Source organism: Callionymus lyra, chromosome 3, assembly GCF_982586985.1.
Source record: "Callionymus lyra chromosome 3, fCalLyr1.hap1.1, whole genome shotgun sequence".
In the NCBI taxonomy this organism is placed as follows: domain Eukaryota; kingdom Metazoa; phylum Chordata; class Actinopteri; order Syngnathiformes; family Callionymidae; genus Callionymus; species Callionymus lyra.
The window spans coordinates 30,116,602-30,133,105 of record NC_141820.1 but is presented as its reverse complement, the minus strand read 5'-3'; the positions used below and the strand labels follow the sequence as shown (position 1 = coordinate 30,133,105).

General features: G+C 39.0%; 1 protein-coding gene across 3 annotated transcripts in view; it reads left to right on the top strand.

Moving 5' to 3' along the window:
- The window catches only part of adcy2b (adenylate cyclase 2b (brain)), a 360,789-nt gene that overhangs the window by 334,483 nt on the left and 9,802 nt on the right, over window positions 1–16,504 (top strand). For all 3 annotated transcript variants that reach the window (XM_087787525.1, XM_087787524.1, XM_087787523.1), the window contains 12 exons: window positions 1,038–1,149; window positions 1,708–1,835; window positions 2,156–2,314; window positions 4,055–4,187; window positions 8,739–8,915; window positions 8,989–9,029; window positions 9,091–9,171; window positions 9,473–9,542; window positions 10,352–10,449; window positions 10,938–11,022; window positions 12,889–13,029; window positions 16,205–16,333. In XM_087787525.1, the coding sequence (XP_087643651.1) occupies window positions 1,038–1,149; window positions 1,708–1,835; window positions 2,156–2,314; window positions 4,055–4,187; window positions 8,739–8,915; window positions 8,989–9,029; window positions 9,091–9,171; window positions 9,473–9,542; window positions 10,352–10,449; window positions 10,938–11,022; window positions 12,889–13,029; window positions 16,205–16,333 (1,354 nt within the window). The remainder of the gene's footprint in view (window positions 1–1,037; window positions 1,150–1,707; window positions 1,836–2,155; window positions 2,315–4,054; window positions 4,188–8,738; window positions 8,916–8,988; window positions 9,030–9,090; window positions 9,172–9,472; window positions 9,543–10,351; window positions 10,450–10,937; window positions 11,023–12,888; window positions 13,030–16,204; window positions 16,334–16,504) is intronic.

Genomic DNA, 16,504 nt, shown 5'->3' with positions numbered 1-16,504 from the left:
GATTCGTCCTCATTTTTATACAAGGGAATAATATTTATTTTGCATCATTTTCCTTCAAAGACATACTGGATTAAAATAGCATCATGGTGTTAGTGCCAAGATTGGCCTAACAAACCTTTAAAGGAAACTTCCAACAATGTGAATGATTAAGTTGATGTAGGATTTAATTTATTTTAAAGCAGCCCTTTTGGCATCATTTATTAAGTTATTTTATGTGATGATTCTTTTTACCCCTCACAATCACAAGATATATTCCTTACCTATTTGAACTCTAAGGCACTTATGATAGAGTCTCTTAAATTTTATACTAGATGGCTCCCTCTGCTTTATAATCTTAGATTCTGATCTACTAATTCAATGAAACCTGGCATCATTTTCAAACTGAGGGTGCCATCTTGTGGCCTCGGAACTGTATCATGATACAGCATCATGCCTTATGAGGCCTCATCAACCCATCACTTCTAGAAACTATACTGGCTGACCCGTCCAGTCATCACATGACCACCAGACCTCACATGTCATGAAAATGTAATTGTCTACAGACTCTGTAATACAAGATTTAAAGAACAAAGTTTGATCAATTTACTGTTCTGAAGATAAAATCAATTGTTTATCTTTCTCATTTCTACTTAAACTTCAAATTTAGGTCTGAATCAATTTGCGTAACCATTTGTTTCTTTCATGGTTGGAAAATGGATGGAATGTAACGATCATTTTATTTTGTTTATCACATTCTTCAGATATTTTAGGTGATACAACTTCCAGGTTAAGCAGAAGAAACTTTTCTGCGGTTTTTTAAATGTTGATAAGGTTGTTCTGTTCTTGAGTGATTGCCTCTTAAATCTTTCTTCTGCTTCAAATATCTCCCTAACATTCAAGTGTGCACAAACATGGCTCAACAACACTTTCACAGAGTTTCTTAGATTCTGACATATGAAGAATATGTAATAACAAATCATTAGGTATTTATATTTTTGGGTGAACTAACCCTTTAAAACATCCCCTTTTATGTTCATCATGTCTGTGTTTTTCTGCAGTATCTTATACGCCGATATAGTTGGATTCACTCGACTGGCCAGCGACTGCTCTCCGGGGGAACTGGTTCATATGCTGAATGAACTCTTTGGAAAGTTTGACCAGATTGCAAAAGTAATTAATGTCCTATACTTTTTTAACATTGCTAACTCATATATGACTTATTTATATACATACTATTATTTTGTGTCAAGTCCAGACCCAGGTCTAGAGATTAAGATATCGGCAGTTGATCTCCTGAATCCAGAACAAGAAGATAATATGCTCAAAAAATTCTGTCCTTGAAAAAATCTCCTCCAGGGTTGTAAACCGAGGGTCTTGTGGGCAACATGTTTTGAACAGGTAAGTGAGGCGCTGGGCTTCGTGCCCACCAGTGTGGTCCTCCTGCTGACGAAGTTGCTATTACATAAACCAGGCCCGGAGATGAGCTGTTAGACATCCCACATGTGGAAGCGAGAGTGTGATGTGTATGTGGGTGTGTGTTTATATGAGGCTGAAGGACAGTTGGCATAACATCTGACCCGGTCTCTGAGGGCCTGAAACGATTGTCCGACAAACTCTTCCAGTTCTAAAAATATCTAAGCGCTTGATTCATTTCCGGATCTCTTTAACAAAGATGTCTGTTACAGGTGACTTTTCTCATTTACTTTTTTTTTTCGTGTTCTTTTCAAGGAGAACGAATGTATGCGAATCAAGATCTTGGGAGACTGCTACTACTGCGTGTCTGGTCTGCCACAGTCTCTGCCTCAGCACGCCAGGAACTGCGTGAAGATGGGCCTGGATATGTGTGAGGCCATCAAGTAAACCACCAAATCTGCCTCTTTCTCCTCTCCAGCACTGTTTTGCTCTTTCACACACAAACACAAGGACACAACAAACACGCAGAGCAGAATTAAATGCCAGATTTCCCTGTTTGAACTACTCAGTCAATACACTATGAAACAATAAGATAAGCCTCCTGGATGAAAACATTCTTTCCAAATGGCTCAACATCTGTTTGTATCCCGCTATCTGCTTTGTGACTAAACAGCCGTGAATCAACACCGCTATTAGTTTACCCCAGATAAAAACCTGTTTGTTGCAGTGTGTAGAATTTTCTACATCTTGGGTTTGTTCGCAGGAAGGTGCGGGATGCCACTGTGGTGGATATCAACATGCGTGTGGGCGTGCATTCTGGCAACGTCCTGTGCGGCGTCATCGGGCTTCGGAAATGGCAGTATGACGTCTGGTCACATGACGTAACGCTCGCCAATCACATGGAGGCAGGAGGAGTTCCAGGGTGAGAGTTCATTACACTTGTAGATTATTTGGGAGTCTCAGTACATGATCTGGGAAATCTGCACGATCCATGAACACATGCACAACGGCCTGTTTCAATTAGCCTTGTTTTATGGAAATCTGATTGGGACCAAAAACTCAGTTGTATTAGTAGTGTAGTACACGATCTGGGAAATCCAAGATCCATTTGGGCATACGCGTTTCATTCAAAAACACAACTTTATTTATGAAGTTGTCAATGAAATAGCTCTTAGAGTGTCAAAGCATCAATCCTATGGAATATACATAGGAAAACAAATAATCAAGTCTATGGTATCTAGTGGTTAAATTCAAGATAGGACAAAAACATACCATGAGCTCCACAGTTGTGAGTTTGGTGTCGAGCATCGTAATAAATAGTTTGTTCATGCAAAACAGTGACTGTGATGCTCCCGGTATATTAGAAAGTGACCCAAATCACTGATGCACATTATGGTGATAGTGAATCTTGAAACATGTCTGTGTAATGATGCTGCCAGCAGAGCGAACCATAGCCGCTGTTGACAATGAGGTGTGAGTCTCTTGTTCATGTGCGAGACGAAAGGTAGTTGTGCCAATAAAGTTTTGGACATGTCGGACTGGAATGTGTTCTGACAGGGAGTATGCTGAAAAATAGATTTTAAGAGAAAACAGGATTGTGATTGATCGCAAGAAACTAAAAATGTGATGCGTGATTATGTTCCTTATTTATATAAACCTTTTCTTTCTTTCTTACGAGGAAATCATCATCACAATGTCCGTGGAAAAATGATAAATATATGTTTTATTACTGCTCTGAGAATCAGAGGGTTCTTCATGTATTTATATCCACCAGTTAAAATACTTGTTTGGTTTCTTTAATAAGATTTGCACCATTTTATTATGATCTAAACTTTCAACATGATCTGAAAGGAAACTAATGATAAGTGTTGTCCCATAAAAGTGATTGTGGAACAGCTTACGAACAATTATTTCATTCATTATTCAACTCTTTTTCTTTATCCCTTCTTTTGACTTTTTCTATGTATTCCTTGTCTGACAAAACAAGATGAAAGAAAAATGTGTTTTTCTCAATCACATCGTGGCTTGTTTTATTCACCATTTCTTTCCTTTGGCTCCTCAGGGTTTATAATGTGGACCCTTTGCATTACATTGCGTAAGACCAGGAGTTGGCAATTGAATAAAATAAATGTACTTTAATTGTTAATAATATATTTAATCACTTTTTCTTAAAAACAAAAAAAATCCTCAACCTTCTTATTTATAATTACTTTTAGGGTTCAAGAATAGCTTAAAGGACAACAAAAAGTAAAAAGTCGCAAGACAAATATCTTAAACACACTTAATGTAGAGTTAAACAAATAATGAACAACACAAATAAATATGTTAGTTTGCTATCAAAAACATTTCCTCTTGATCATTCTAACAGTTTTACTCAGACCTCATGAGGTCCGAATAAATACATTGAGACACATGTGGCCCTCGGGTCACACTTTAATAAAAGAGCACCAAGTAGTCACACAAAGTAAATGGTTTTAAAGTAATTTTATACATTTTTGTACTCGTCCAAGTCAGCAACATTTGGAAATAAATGTGTAAAAATACTGCTAATCCATTGTCTGATGTGGATTTTCCCGTCGTGCAACATCTGCTTGAGGACCTGAAAGTATGAAATAGACAGTATTGCCAAATAATCTTGACTTTTTCATTTTGTAATATTCAGGAGGGTCCACATCTCGTCCGTGACACTGGAGCACCTGAAAGGCTCGTACAAGGTCGAGCCTGGAGAGGGACAGAGTCGAGACTCTTACCTGAAGGAGCACGGAGTTGTCACATACCTGGTCATCAACCCCAAGGTCAGTCACACAAACGCAGACACACTCTTGCCTACTTCAATTTAAACATATATATTTAACATTTTCAAAGCATAAATTGGACAACAAATAAGCTTTTATATTGTTAAGTAATCACATTTGTCTGTGAATAATAATTGACTGTAGTTCATTCTAATATTGAAATTCTATTTGCAGTGAAGGTAATTCTATTATATGAATGTAGACATTTTAAATCATATTTCTACAAAAGTCATGCTTCTTATATACAGTATATGTTTTGAAAAACAGGTAACAAAGTAAATGTATGATTTGAACAATGAAATTAATAAAACTGACAGTTAAAGGAAAAAGATGAATTCAGTCAGGCTGTCTTCTCCTCTGTTCTGGATCCAACAATTTAAGTAAGATCCTTTCGACTGACATGATAGAAGTTGGCACATCTTTACTGCAACAAAAGAAGAACTTTTTTTCTGGTCCGTTTGATGCTCAATTAGGTTTAAGGTCACAAATGTTGCATCAATGGAATGCAGTACGAGTGATTCTCCAGACACAGCAAGCCAAGCTCGGTTTGTCAAATGTCAAATAACAAATATGTGTTATACTGTTAAAAAATTGTCTATTGATGCGTTTGTTCAACTACTGTGAGAATAACCCATTCATTTTTTATTTTTGATCATATTTCATATGTATAGCATCCTTTGAAAAAAATAAGAAACCAAAACAGAACGAGATACAACGCACTGTGTTCAAAATTAATCTATCTAACCTAGCCCAGTTTCTTAGGGCAAGAGGTGGGGGATACCCTGGACAGGATGCCAGTCTGTCACAGGTCACACAAAGATATACAAACAAATAATTCTGTTAATTGAATACATCTTTTTTACCATGGGGAGTTATTCAAAAATATACTTATATTCTTAATATTGTCTTCTAGGGTGGGCCAAAACAGGTTTGCACTTCTCAAATCAAATACATCTTATTACATTTATGTGTGCACACTTTTAGTGAAGTTGCATCTTGGAAGTGATCAATATATCCTCTGTTATCGTTCCACAATGAGACACAAAACATAATTCCATAGTGATATTAAATAAAATAAAGACATATAAATGTATTAAATGAACTTGGCGCAGCTGATTGACAAGGACATTCAAATTTGCAAAAGCTTAAGTCTAGAGCATCAGTTAAAATACATAAGTTATATTAAAAAATATCAGCTGACATAGTTGCTCAGACAGATTTCACATGCAGAACAAGTTAAATAGCGAAGAGATTAAGGTTTTGTTTGCTGCAGCAAATAACATTTTTTTTCTACCCAGACTAAAGGTTTAAGCGCGATAGCAAACATAAAAAGACACATTTTTGAAGTAGCGTTAATCGTTGACAGCTGGTCAAGAGTTATTGTCCATTAGTGGCTTTTAACTCAAACACATGAAGTGTAAACACAGTTCTTCATGGACTACAGTGTGTTTGATGGTAGTTATTGTTTAAAAATAGCTTTGTAGATAATTCCAGCTTTTGTCTGGACCATGTTCCTGAAAGCATTTAGTCTATCCTAGAGTTGCATTTATCTCATTTGTTGTTGGATAGTACATTTCAAAGCAAGCAGTAAGTAGCTAATGTTACTGAAAGAATAATTATGTAAAGAAACATTGGTTCTATTTAGTTTCTACCATATTCTACCTCTAGGTTTGCTCATCTTTATATTGACTTACTTGTTTACTTACTTACTTACTTACTTACTTACTTACTTACTTACTTACTTACTTACTTACTTACTTACTTACTTACTTGCTTATCTGCTTACTTATTTGCTTACTTACTTGCTTACTTACTGTACTTCTTCAGGGTTCATTAGCGCCCCCTGCAGTGAAAGGACTTTATTTATAATTGCTTTAATGATCTCTTGGAAGCTCCCATAGCAGCAGAGAAAAGGTCAGGACTAGTGTTTGTAAGAATATGAATAATGAAGTACTCCTATGGACCTCAGGAACTTAGCTCAAAACTGAATGTACTGTCCAGTAATTCTGACTTAATTACCATACTATTCCAACTGTTCATTATTTACCTCTAATAATTGACATTATACTGCAAATGTTATTGCCTCACCCGAAAAGGTTCCTTGAAGACCCAGTTAAGGTTAATTTGTAACTCCATCTACTGTAAATGACATCCCTCAAATTCACCAATTATGATTTGCATTTGTTGGTAAGTAATGATTTGACCTCTGCCTCATTGATGACACCAATCTTCAATCTCTTCTCAACAATGCTGTAACCCCATTGGTGTGCTCCAAGGATCGCGTCTGGGCCCTCTTTAGCATATTTGTGAACAGTAGAGCAGGAATGTCCATTTTAAGAACCATGACTAATGTTAGCTTATTATAAGTAAACTGGTTTTGAACACAGCGTTAATGAAATAACTGTCGTGTTTTTCGGATTATATGGCACATCAAACAACTAGATAGCTTTGAGTTTGATATCTGCTTTGTAAGAACCTGCCATTTTGGGGTCATATACGCACACACAATAATAATATGTTCCCTGTAATGGACAGAGTCCACGAAATAGTGGCTGTTTAATTTCTCGCTCTTTCCCAGATGCAAAACTAACAGATTCAAGGACTCATACATTCCTCGGGCTATTAGATTGTACAATTCTGAGTTCGGGGGCAGGAGTGGAGCGAAGGTATCATAATGTTCTATTCTATGTGAGTCTTTGTATCCTTTGTCTTTGTTATTTTTATTTGATCTATGTTCTTTATCTTTAGACTTAGATTGTATCATCTTGTTCTTTTTCTTTATTATCTTTGTTTTTGTTCTTATTTCTATTTCTATGAATAATTGCTGTATTGCTATGTCTAATTGGGGAGAAAAAAATTCCCAAAGGAGACCTCCTGAGAGATCAATAAAGCTCTACCTACCTACCTACCTACATTTTCCACATGTTCATGTAGTTAATACATTTAAAAAACCTGCATCCATTTTTCAACATGAAATTGTTAATGATTACTCACCTTGTAAAATATATTAAAGCTCCTCGGCTCACAATGATCCACAACCTCTGCTGTTATACTAAACGTAGTGATTAAGTTGTGGGTTATATTAAGGTTAATAACTTGGAGGAAGTATGTTTTGTTTTTTGAGAAGAAGGGGAAAGAAAGAGATTGTGATTTGTTTTTGTTTTTTTTACTGTAGCCTACAGCAACCTGTGGGTCCCATATCAAATAAAGTTATTGAAAGTACAAACCGTCTCACAGCCTTGACAGTCAGGAACGCTTCTGACTACCGTAGCCATAATGCTCTGACAATCCATCAAGTGGTGTGGTTTTGTGGCATACCAAACAGCACTAAAACATTTGGAAATAATTGTGTGTAAAATAATAAAATAAAAGTGCTGTGTACAATATACAATTGTTCAGTAAGAACAACCAGAGTTAATAAATAAGGCTTAAAGCTGTCCATTTTTGAGAAAATGAAAGTATTTTAAATGCACCTTATATTCCCAAAAACACTGTACCTGGTCAACAGTATCTTGGAATCGTACCATCATTTTTTTTATTAGATCCAATAGTAGAACATCAGGTTTTTTTTCATTGCTTCCAAAAGAGGGTTGCTGCCATTTTAACAGAGACCACTCTCGGCTTCTGGGCGGCCACAGTCTGTAGAGCTCTCATCCAACACTCCTCTCCTCTGTGTCCAGGGTGAGTAGTCGTCCTTGGCTGCCCTTCAGAGAACTCACTGGCAGACTTTTCAAAATGAATCCCAACACAAAATCAAAAGCTTTCTTGGTTTAAAAGACTTTTATTTAAAAATGAATAAATAATAAATACCTTTTCTTTTCAGTACTCTGGCCCAGCTGCCTTGACCTCATTACAGAAAACATTGAAATGAAAGGGACTGGTCACCTTTGATGAAATAAAAAAACTTTCAAAGAGACATGGAAACAGCAGGTCACTTTCTTAGTTTTCTTTACATGAAGCTTAATTCATTAATCTCTCGTCCTGTACACGCTTCCCTTGAAAAAGAGATTGTTTTATCTTCTGGTAAATTATGTTTTGAATGTATTTTTACAATGTCTTTTTATCCTCCTACCTTGAACAAAACTGTTACAATTACCTTGGCTACTGCTATAACTACAGCACAATGTATTGTTTGACTTGATAACAACTGATGTATTTTGGCAGAAACTATGTCCATGTCAATCAATGTTGAACATGGCTTGAAAATCAAAATCATCTCTGTTAGGTACGTGAAGGTTACGTTCTGCAACGTGCCTTATATATGACATTCAAAGTCCTACATGCTTTATCGGATTTATATATGGTTACTTAGGGCACATGTTATAAATACGGATCAGTCAAATTGAGTTGAGAAAACTGATGGGTCTTAATAATGTTTTATATTTTTCCTCACTAACTTTGAGGAAAAACTCATACAAGGCAAAATACTCTTGACAGAAGACCACAGACCCAAGACCAACTGGAGAGATTAGATGTTAAATGATTAAAATGGTGTCTCCAAAACTTCTTGGTTTTGTTTTGCATTTTTAATCCATTTGTCTTCTTCCTTAGACGGAACGCCACAGCCCGTTGCTGGGTCTGCGCTCTCGCCCCTCCATGGATGCCGGCAAAATGAGGGCGTCGGTGAGGATGACCCGTTACTTGGAGTCTTGGGGCGCCGCAAAGCCCTTCGCTAACCTGCACCAGAGAGACAGCGTGACCACAGAAAATGGCAAGATCAACACCAAAGTGAGAACATCGAGATGTCAATACTGTGTTGTATTTGGTTTCTATCTTAATATGTATTCCATTTTTTCAACAGGATGTTCCAATGGGACAGTATCAATTCCAACGACGTGAAAGGTTAGGGTTTTGACGATTGTCGAGCTGTTGGTTGTGATCTTAATGTCCTTTTCAATTGAAGGTCCAAGTCACAGAGGAGAAGGTTTGAGGAGGAACTCAATGAACGAATGATTCGCACCATCGATGGTATCAACTCGCAGAAGTAAGAGCCAGAGACAGCCGTGGATAAATTATATCAATAATTAAAATTGCAATCTCAGTAAACCATTTCTGTTGGTCCCTCGCTCCCAAAGCGGGCGACCTCCTCATAGCCGTGTTTTAATATCTCTCAGGCGGTGCTGATATGATTCTGTTTGCATTTGCATCTTTAAATGTTGCTTTTATTAAGTGTTTTAATCGTGAGTTTTATTTTTCTGTTGTTTCTGTTGTACAAAGTAATTGTGATTTCAGGAATGCACAGGCTGGTTGGTATGTCTCATACACTCTGACTCATTTGGTTGCAGGCAGTGGCTGAAGTCAGAGGACATCCAGAGGATCTCATTGTTCTTTCACAACAAAGCCCTGGAGAAAGAGGTAGGTGAAAGCGCAGGGAGTGGGGGTGTTTGATTGGACCATATGAATCCATAGGAGCAAATCTTTATTTATCTGGTGATTAATTGATATTTAGAGTGTCTGTTAATGCCTTAATGATGTCATGATACTAAATAAGCCATTCCTGAATCTGTTTTAAACTGGACATTTAATCAAGATTCATTCGATGTTTAAAAGATTTGTAGCAAGAACAAACATTCTTGGTTTAAAAATGTGCTCAACGCAACAAAAAAAGAATGCTTTGCAAAACTTTCCACACCCCAACCTCGATTGGGGTCATGATTTTACCATTATATTATTAATTTACAAAAGAATATAAATGAAACTTTGATCAAAGTTGAGTAAAAAACAGCTCAAAGACCCCCCATGAATGACAGTTAAGTTTTTGACACCTGATAAAGAAGGACTATCATTCTCAGACACACATATATATATATATATATCTATATCTATATAGATAGATATAGATATAGATATAGATATAGATATAGATATAGATATAGATATAGATATAGATATATTCATGGCTTTTAGGAGGAAAGCAGAGTGCCTGGACATAACCAACAGGAAAAATATCTTTTGGTGGTGTGGTGGTGGTGGAGGAATCAGATCAGGCACAAGATACAAAAGTAAATATAAAGCAAGTTTTTAAATAAACTGAATGAATGACTCATTGTAAAAGATAGGCAAAGATAAAATTAGGTACTGTGATATGTTCTGTATCTACTTGATACGCTGTAATATAACAAACATTTCTAGATCATTTCTACTGTTGTCTTGTGTCTCTACAGTACAGATCCACAACACTTCCAGCCTTCAAGTACTACATCACATGTGCCTGTCTGATCTTCTGCTGTATATTCATCGTACAAGTCCTTGTCTTGCCCAAGTAAGTTGTTTCAGCGTCGTAAGGGTGGTGCCAGAGAGGCTCTTGAGCATGAGCTGATCTGAGGAGTTGAGTTATTTAGCCAACATACTCACAGAGACAGCAGTGTCTGCTGATGATCATATATCAGGTGATCCAAGTGAGAGAAAATCAACCTCATGCTGAGTCACTGCCTTTTAGGAGGTTTTACTTCAATGTGCATTTGGCTTCTAGACTTTCTGCACTCTGAACAATGATGAGTCCAACGACAGGGTTAATGAAGGACAGAGGAGAATCTATGGAGCATTCATTTTTTAATCTTGCGTCATCTCCTAGAATTTATCTCTGCCTCGTCTAGTAGTGCATCGCTGCACACAGAGAGACATGATGTCATCCATGACGTTAAACCTTGAAGAGAACTTGCACCACTATCACTCGTCTGATGCAAATTTGGAGCCATTGTTTTAGGATATCAACGGTTTTTATGACTCACAATGTGTGTGTGTTTGCAGAACCGCTGTTCTGGGAATATCGTTCGGCTTTGCCTTCTTACTGCTGGCTCTGATCCTCGTGCTTTGTTTCGCTGGCCACATTCTGGTGAGTTAAAAAACAGCCTCAAGGTCGTGAAATGTGGTAGGACTAGACCCAGAGGTGGGTTTCGGGGGAATGGTCCCAAGGCCAGACCAGTTGAAAACCATGACACGTCTGGTGTTACAGCAGCGCAGTGACGAGCGGTGAGGATCATGGTTGGTGAGGCACTGACTCCTTTAGTGTCAGATTTACAAGTATATAAACCCAAGAGTGGCTTATTCAATTAACTACTGCTTATTTCTTATCTCAGCAGCATTCTTTGCACACACGCATTGTCTTTTTTAAAAGACGATTTACTTGATTTTATTAGACTGATGTCCTCCATGCCAGTTATAGCGTAAACATTTCATCTTTGACAATACCATATGACTAAGATGGTTAAAAAAAATATTTGATCTAATTAATAATTGCTCCAGAAGGCTACATTAAATTGTTTTAATGTTTTGTGGGATGTTAGTCTACATCCTCCAGATCTATGGCACTCATCGATTGTGGGTGAATATTGATTTATATCATCATAAACCTGTCATCTCTGACATTGATATAAGTCATAGCTGAAATATTACTTTTTTATTATCAATTTATTTAAAATCCTATATTCTAAATCTTTAACCTGCCATATTTAATGATCTGAGACCTTTCAATTGGCTGAAAATCTTTTCTTTTTTTTTAAACAATCAATAGATAAAAAGATGAATGAACTTATTAATCATTTTAAAAAAGGATTAGCAAACGTGGATTAAAACAGTATAGATTATGACCGTAATGATAAAGGATTACAAGGAAGACGCAGAATACGATTGAAATTAAAACAGTTTCTAGGCTTATCTTTAGATAAAGTCCATGCGCCTGTCCTTCACCACACAAACCTCTGTTAGTTTGTTGTAAAAGTCTACCTTATTTCCTTTAGTTTTAAAAGTCTCCCCGCCTCAATGGAGATGCTCCATCAAAGTAGAGAAACTACGTCATTAGTGTGTGCCTCAAACTTTGCTTTTTAAACATTAAACTTTAACGGTTAAAGACATCAGCCAGACTGTAGAAAATCAAGGCAAATAAATGTATCTGTGATCATTATATTGGCGACATTCAGACATACGGCAACCGGCGCGCGTCAATTGCATGTATCAACACAGTTCGTGATGGATTGCGCATCTGCCTCACCTGCCTCCCCTAATATGTAATTCATACCAAGGGGTCTGTGACCTTTGACGTGTTGAGATCATTTAGAATCATTCCCCACCAAATTAAAACACTGCCGCAACACATGTTTGACTGATACACTGAGGCTAACACAGTTTGTAGCTTATATATCAGAAATGCATATTATTCTCATTAAAAAAGTACTTTATTGAGACAAATCAAAACCATATTGAAGAAAAATAATGTTATCAAGATAAAATATAGTGTAGGTCTATTTGATCTAAACACATAATGCTGATTGGAAACGTTTTCTCTTTACAGTCTGGAATATTTCAGGTTAAAAAAATAAATAAATAAACAAAAATCATATAATTATAATAAAATAAATAAATTCATATATTTTGTTCACATACTAATTTTCGTTTTCGATTTAAATTGTCCTTTCTAAATTGCCGTAGCTGCATTAAGGGGGCCACACTTTGTCCAGGTTAATAAAATATATATAAAACTAGTCAAAGAGAAATATTTATCACAACCAAAAAGTTATTTATTTGGTCATTTTCTACATTTTTTACTATTTAAATAGATTTTAGCTCTAGATCTCATGTTTACAAAAATAAAAAGACATTTAAAAGGTATTTTGAAATCAGTGTTTTATATTTTGTAAATGGTCATTTCCTGGTATATATTTAAATAAAAAACACATTTAATTTGTTCATTTGTTTTTTTCAGCCGGGTAAAAAAGGATCTCTCTGCAGCTTCACCTGGTTTCCCGCCTCCTCCCACATCATTATCACCAATAACCCTTGGCTGCGTTTGGTCCTCACCATGACAACCACGGCGCTTATATTAGTAATGGCTGTTTTCAACATGGTGAGTTGATGGTTGATAAAAAAAACAATATTACATCCCTCACTTTGTCTAAATGAAATTTATATATATATATATATATATATATATATATATATATATATATATATATATATATATATATTTTTTTTTTTTTTTCCCTCACTGGTTTTATCTCTACAGAGATGCTCAAAAGAATATTTGGATCATTGTGCTTTTTTGCACTTAATTTGTCTTTTTATCTTTCGCTATTTTCACAATAATACAATTTGAACATACTTCTCCTGCCCTGGAGGTCCCTGAAATTCCCAATGTAGGTTAAAAAAGGTCAGGAATGTCCATATGTTACGTTCGTAGAGGAATATGTCAATATGTAAAGTGTAATTTAAGCATAACTGAACAAATGAGGTGTATATTTAAATGTTGGGGTGGAAAAAACTGATAACCCTTCGCAGAGCAGAGTGGCACAGGAGGCGTGGAAGAGAGAGATCTAGGAAGCGAGCAGCCTTCATCGCCAATCCCTATCGATTTACTAAACAGCTGCTCGGGGACAAGCGCAGTGGCCGGCTTGAGTGGGAGGACAAGACTTAGATCCCAATAGAGCACTCATCAGCCCGGCCCCACCAACAGCAGAGTTCCAGTTGACACAACCTAGTTTAAAGAAGGTTGAAGAGGTCATCAACCCCTGGCCCCAGCAGTGTACCTTACCTTGCCTACAAGCGCTGTCTGAGCCTTCTCAAGCATCTGTGGAGGATCTTGAAGCTGATCTGGCGAAGGGGGAAGGTGGCAGACCAGTGGAGGTGTGCAGAGGGAGTCTGGATCCCCAAGGAGGAGGACTTGAAAAACATCAACCAGTCCCGGACTATCTCACTACTCAGTCTGGAAGGGAAGGTTTTTTTTCAGCAATCGTCTCCCGAAGACTGATCGAGTTTCTCCTCAAGAACAATTACACCGATACTTCAGTGCAGAAGGGGGGAGTGCCTGGAGTTCCCGACTGCCTAGAGCACAATGGTGTAGTCACACAGCTCATTAGGGTAGCCCATGAGAGTAGAGGAGAACTCACTGTGTTGTGGCTGGACCTCACTAACGCCTACGGGTCCATCGCACACAAGCTAGTGGAGCTTGCACTGTACCTCCACCATGTTCCCAGCAAGATCAAGGACTTGATCCTAGATTATTATGATAATTTCAGGCTCAGGGTAACTTCTGGGTCAGTGACCTCAGACTGGCATCGCCTTGAGAAAGGGATAATAACAGGATGTACCATCTCCGTTGCCCTGTTTGCTCTGGCAAGGAACATGGTAGTGAAGTCTGCCGAGGTGGAATGCAAAGGGCCTTAATGCAAAACAGGTGTTCGACAGCCCCCCATTAGAGCCTACATGGACGACTTGACTATCATAACAACATCAGTCCCAGGGAGCAGGTGGATCCTACAAGGACTGGAGAGACTCTTTGGATGGGCCAGGATGAGTTTCAAGCCCGCAAAGTCAAGGTCCATGGTGCTGAAGAGGGGGAAGGTGGTCGACAAGTTCCGGTTCTCAATTTCAGGAACGGTGATTCCGTCTATCACGGAGCAACCAGTCAAGAGCTTGGGAAAGGTCTTTGACGCCAGCCTGAAGGACTCTGCTGCTATCCAGAAATCTACCGAAGAGCTTGGAGAGTGGCTCACCAAGGTAGACAGGTCTGGTCTGCCTGGAAGATTTAAAGCCTGGATCTACCAGTACTCCATCCTCCCCAGAGTCCTGTGCTCCTTTGAAAGGAAGATCAGCAGCCTTCAGCGGAAATGGCCCTTCCTCGCAGTCTCAACAGTGCTGCCCTGTATGGGACAAGCAACATCCTGCAGCTACCCTTCAGCGGGCTCACTGAAGAATTCAAGGTGGCACGCACGAGAGAAGCCCTACAGTACAGAGACTCCAGGTACTGCAAGGTGTCATCAGCCAGGATTGAAGTGAGGCCAGGAAGGAAGTGGAAGGCAGAAAAGGCAGTGGAGGTGGCGTAGTCACGCCTTAGGCAAAAGACGCTGGTTGGTGCCGTGGCAACAGGGAGAGCTACTTTCCAAAGACCAAAGTCAGCCAGGCCCGGGGCAAAGAAAGACGACATCTACTCCAGGAAGAGGTCCGAGCAGGCTTGGAGGAAGAACGAGTGGGCAGGGCAGTGGGCAGGGCAATGGGCAGGGCAATGGGACTCCGTCATGGACAAGATTGGAGGGCACATTGCAGCGCAAACGCACATGGGCAAACATCATGCAGGCAGACTTCCACCAGGTCAAGTTCCTAGTTGTGGCAGTCTATGATTCCCTCCCCAGCCCAGCAAACCTCCATGTGTAGGGGAAGAGTGAAACACCATCCTGCCCCCTTTGCTCTGGAAGAGGCTCCTTGGAACATCTCCTCAGCAGTTGTCCAAAGTCCCTGGCTGATGGTCGCTTCCGTTGGCGCCATGACCAGGTACTCAAAGCAGTTACTGAGAACATAGCCATCGGCACCAGCAAGAAACATCATGCTCCAAAGAAGGCAATCTCTTTCGTCAAAGCTGGAGTGAGACCTAGTGTACGCCCGCAGACGACAACAGGACTCCTCCACACAGCCCCTGATTGGCAGCTGCATGTTGATCTGTGAAACAACTGAGGTCCCCCAGCACATTGCAACAACGTCGCTCCGGCCGGACATGATAATTGTATCATAGGCATCGAAACAATTGATCATGCTGGAGTTAACGGTGCCCTGGGAGGAGCGAATGGAGGAGGCCAATAAAAGAAAACGCACCAAGTATAGGGACTTGGTGGAGGACTGCAAGGGCAGGGGCTGGAAGACTTTCTATGAGAAGTTGGCTGTCGATGCTTTGAAGGACGCTCCCTCTGCAGAGTCCTTGGCTTTTTGGGAATCATAGGGGTGGCCAGGAAGAGGGCCATTCAAGCCGTAAGTGAGGCCGCAGATAAAGCCACTGGGTGGCTATGGACGAGGATGTCTGACGTTGCTGGACCCGAAACATCCAATGAATCCAGGAAACATCACTGAGGATGTGTCCCAGTGCATCCAGGAGATGTATCTTTCAAGTTTACAATTGAGATGTTAACAAGTGTTTTGCCAGTTAAAGTTTAGCCTGTAAACACGTGATACTAATTAGCATCAACAGTAGAACCTTATCTCCAAGAGTCATCACTACAGAGAAAGAGCTGATCCAGTTCTCTTTGTGTTTTTAGTTCTTTGTGGAGGATCCGGGGGGATCGGTGGATGCCACCCTGGCGACCTCATCACCGCTCAACCGAACCAACGACACAGTGTGGAACCAGCAGAATGAAGGCGCAGGAGAAAGAAGGTTTTATCTCCCTGTAAGTACTCAGTGTCCACAAGTCACATGTTTTGGGAGAGACGGTCATTAGTGTTTGGTCTGTGTAGACTGTGTAGACTCACGGATGTGTTTATATCCTCGCAACCATAAAAAATAACATGATGGAAACACAAAAGGTTGTTTTGTGCGATCATCACACACATGTTAAGTA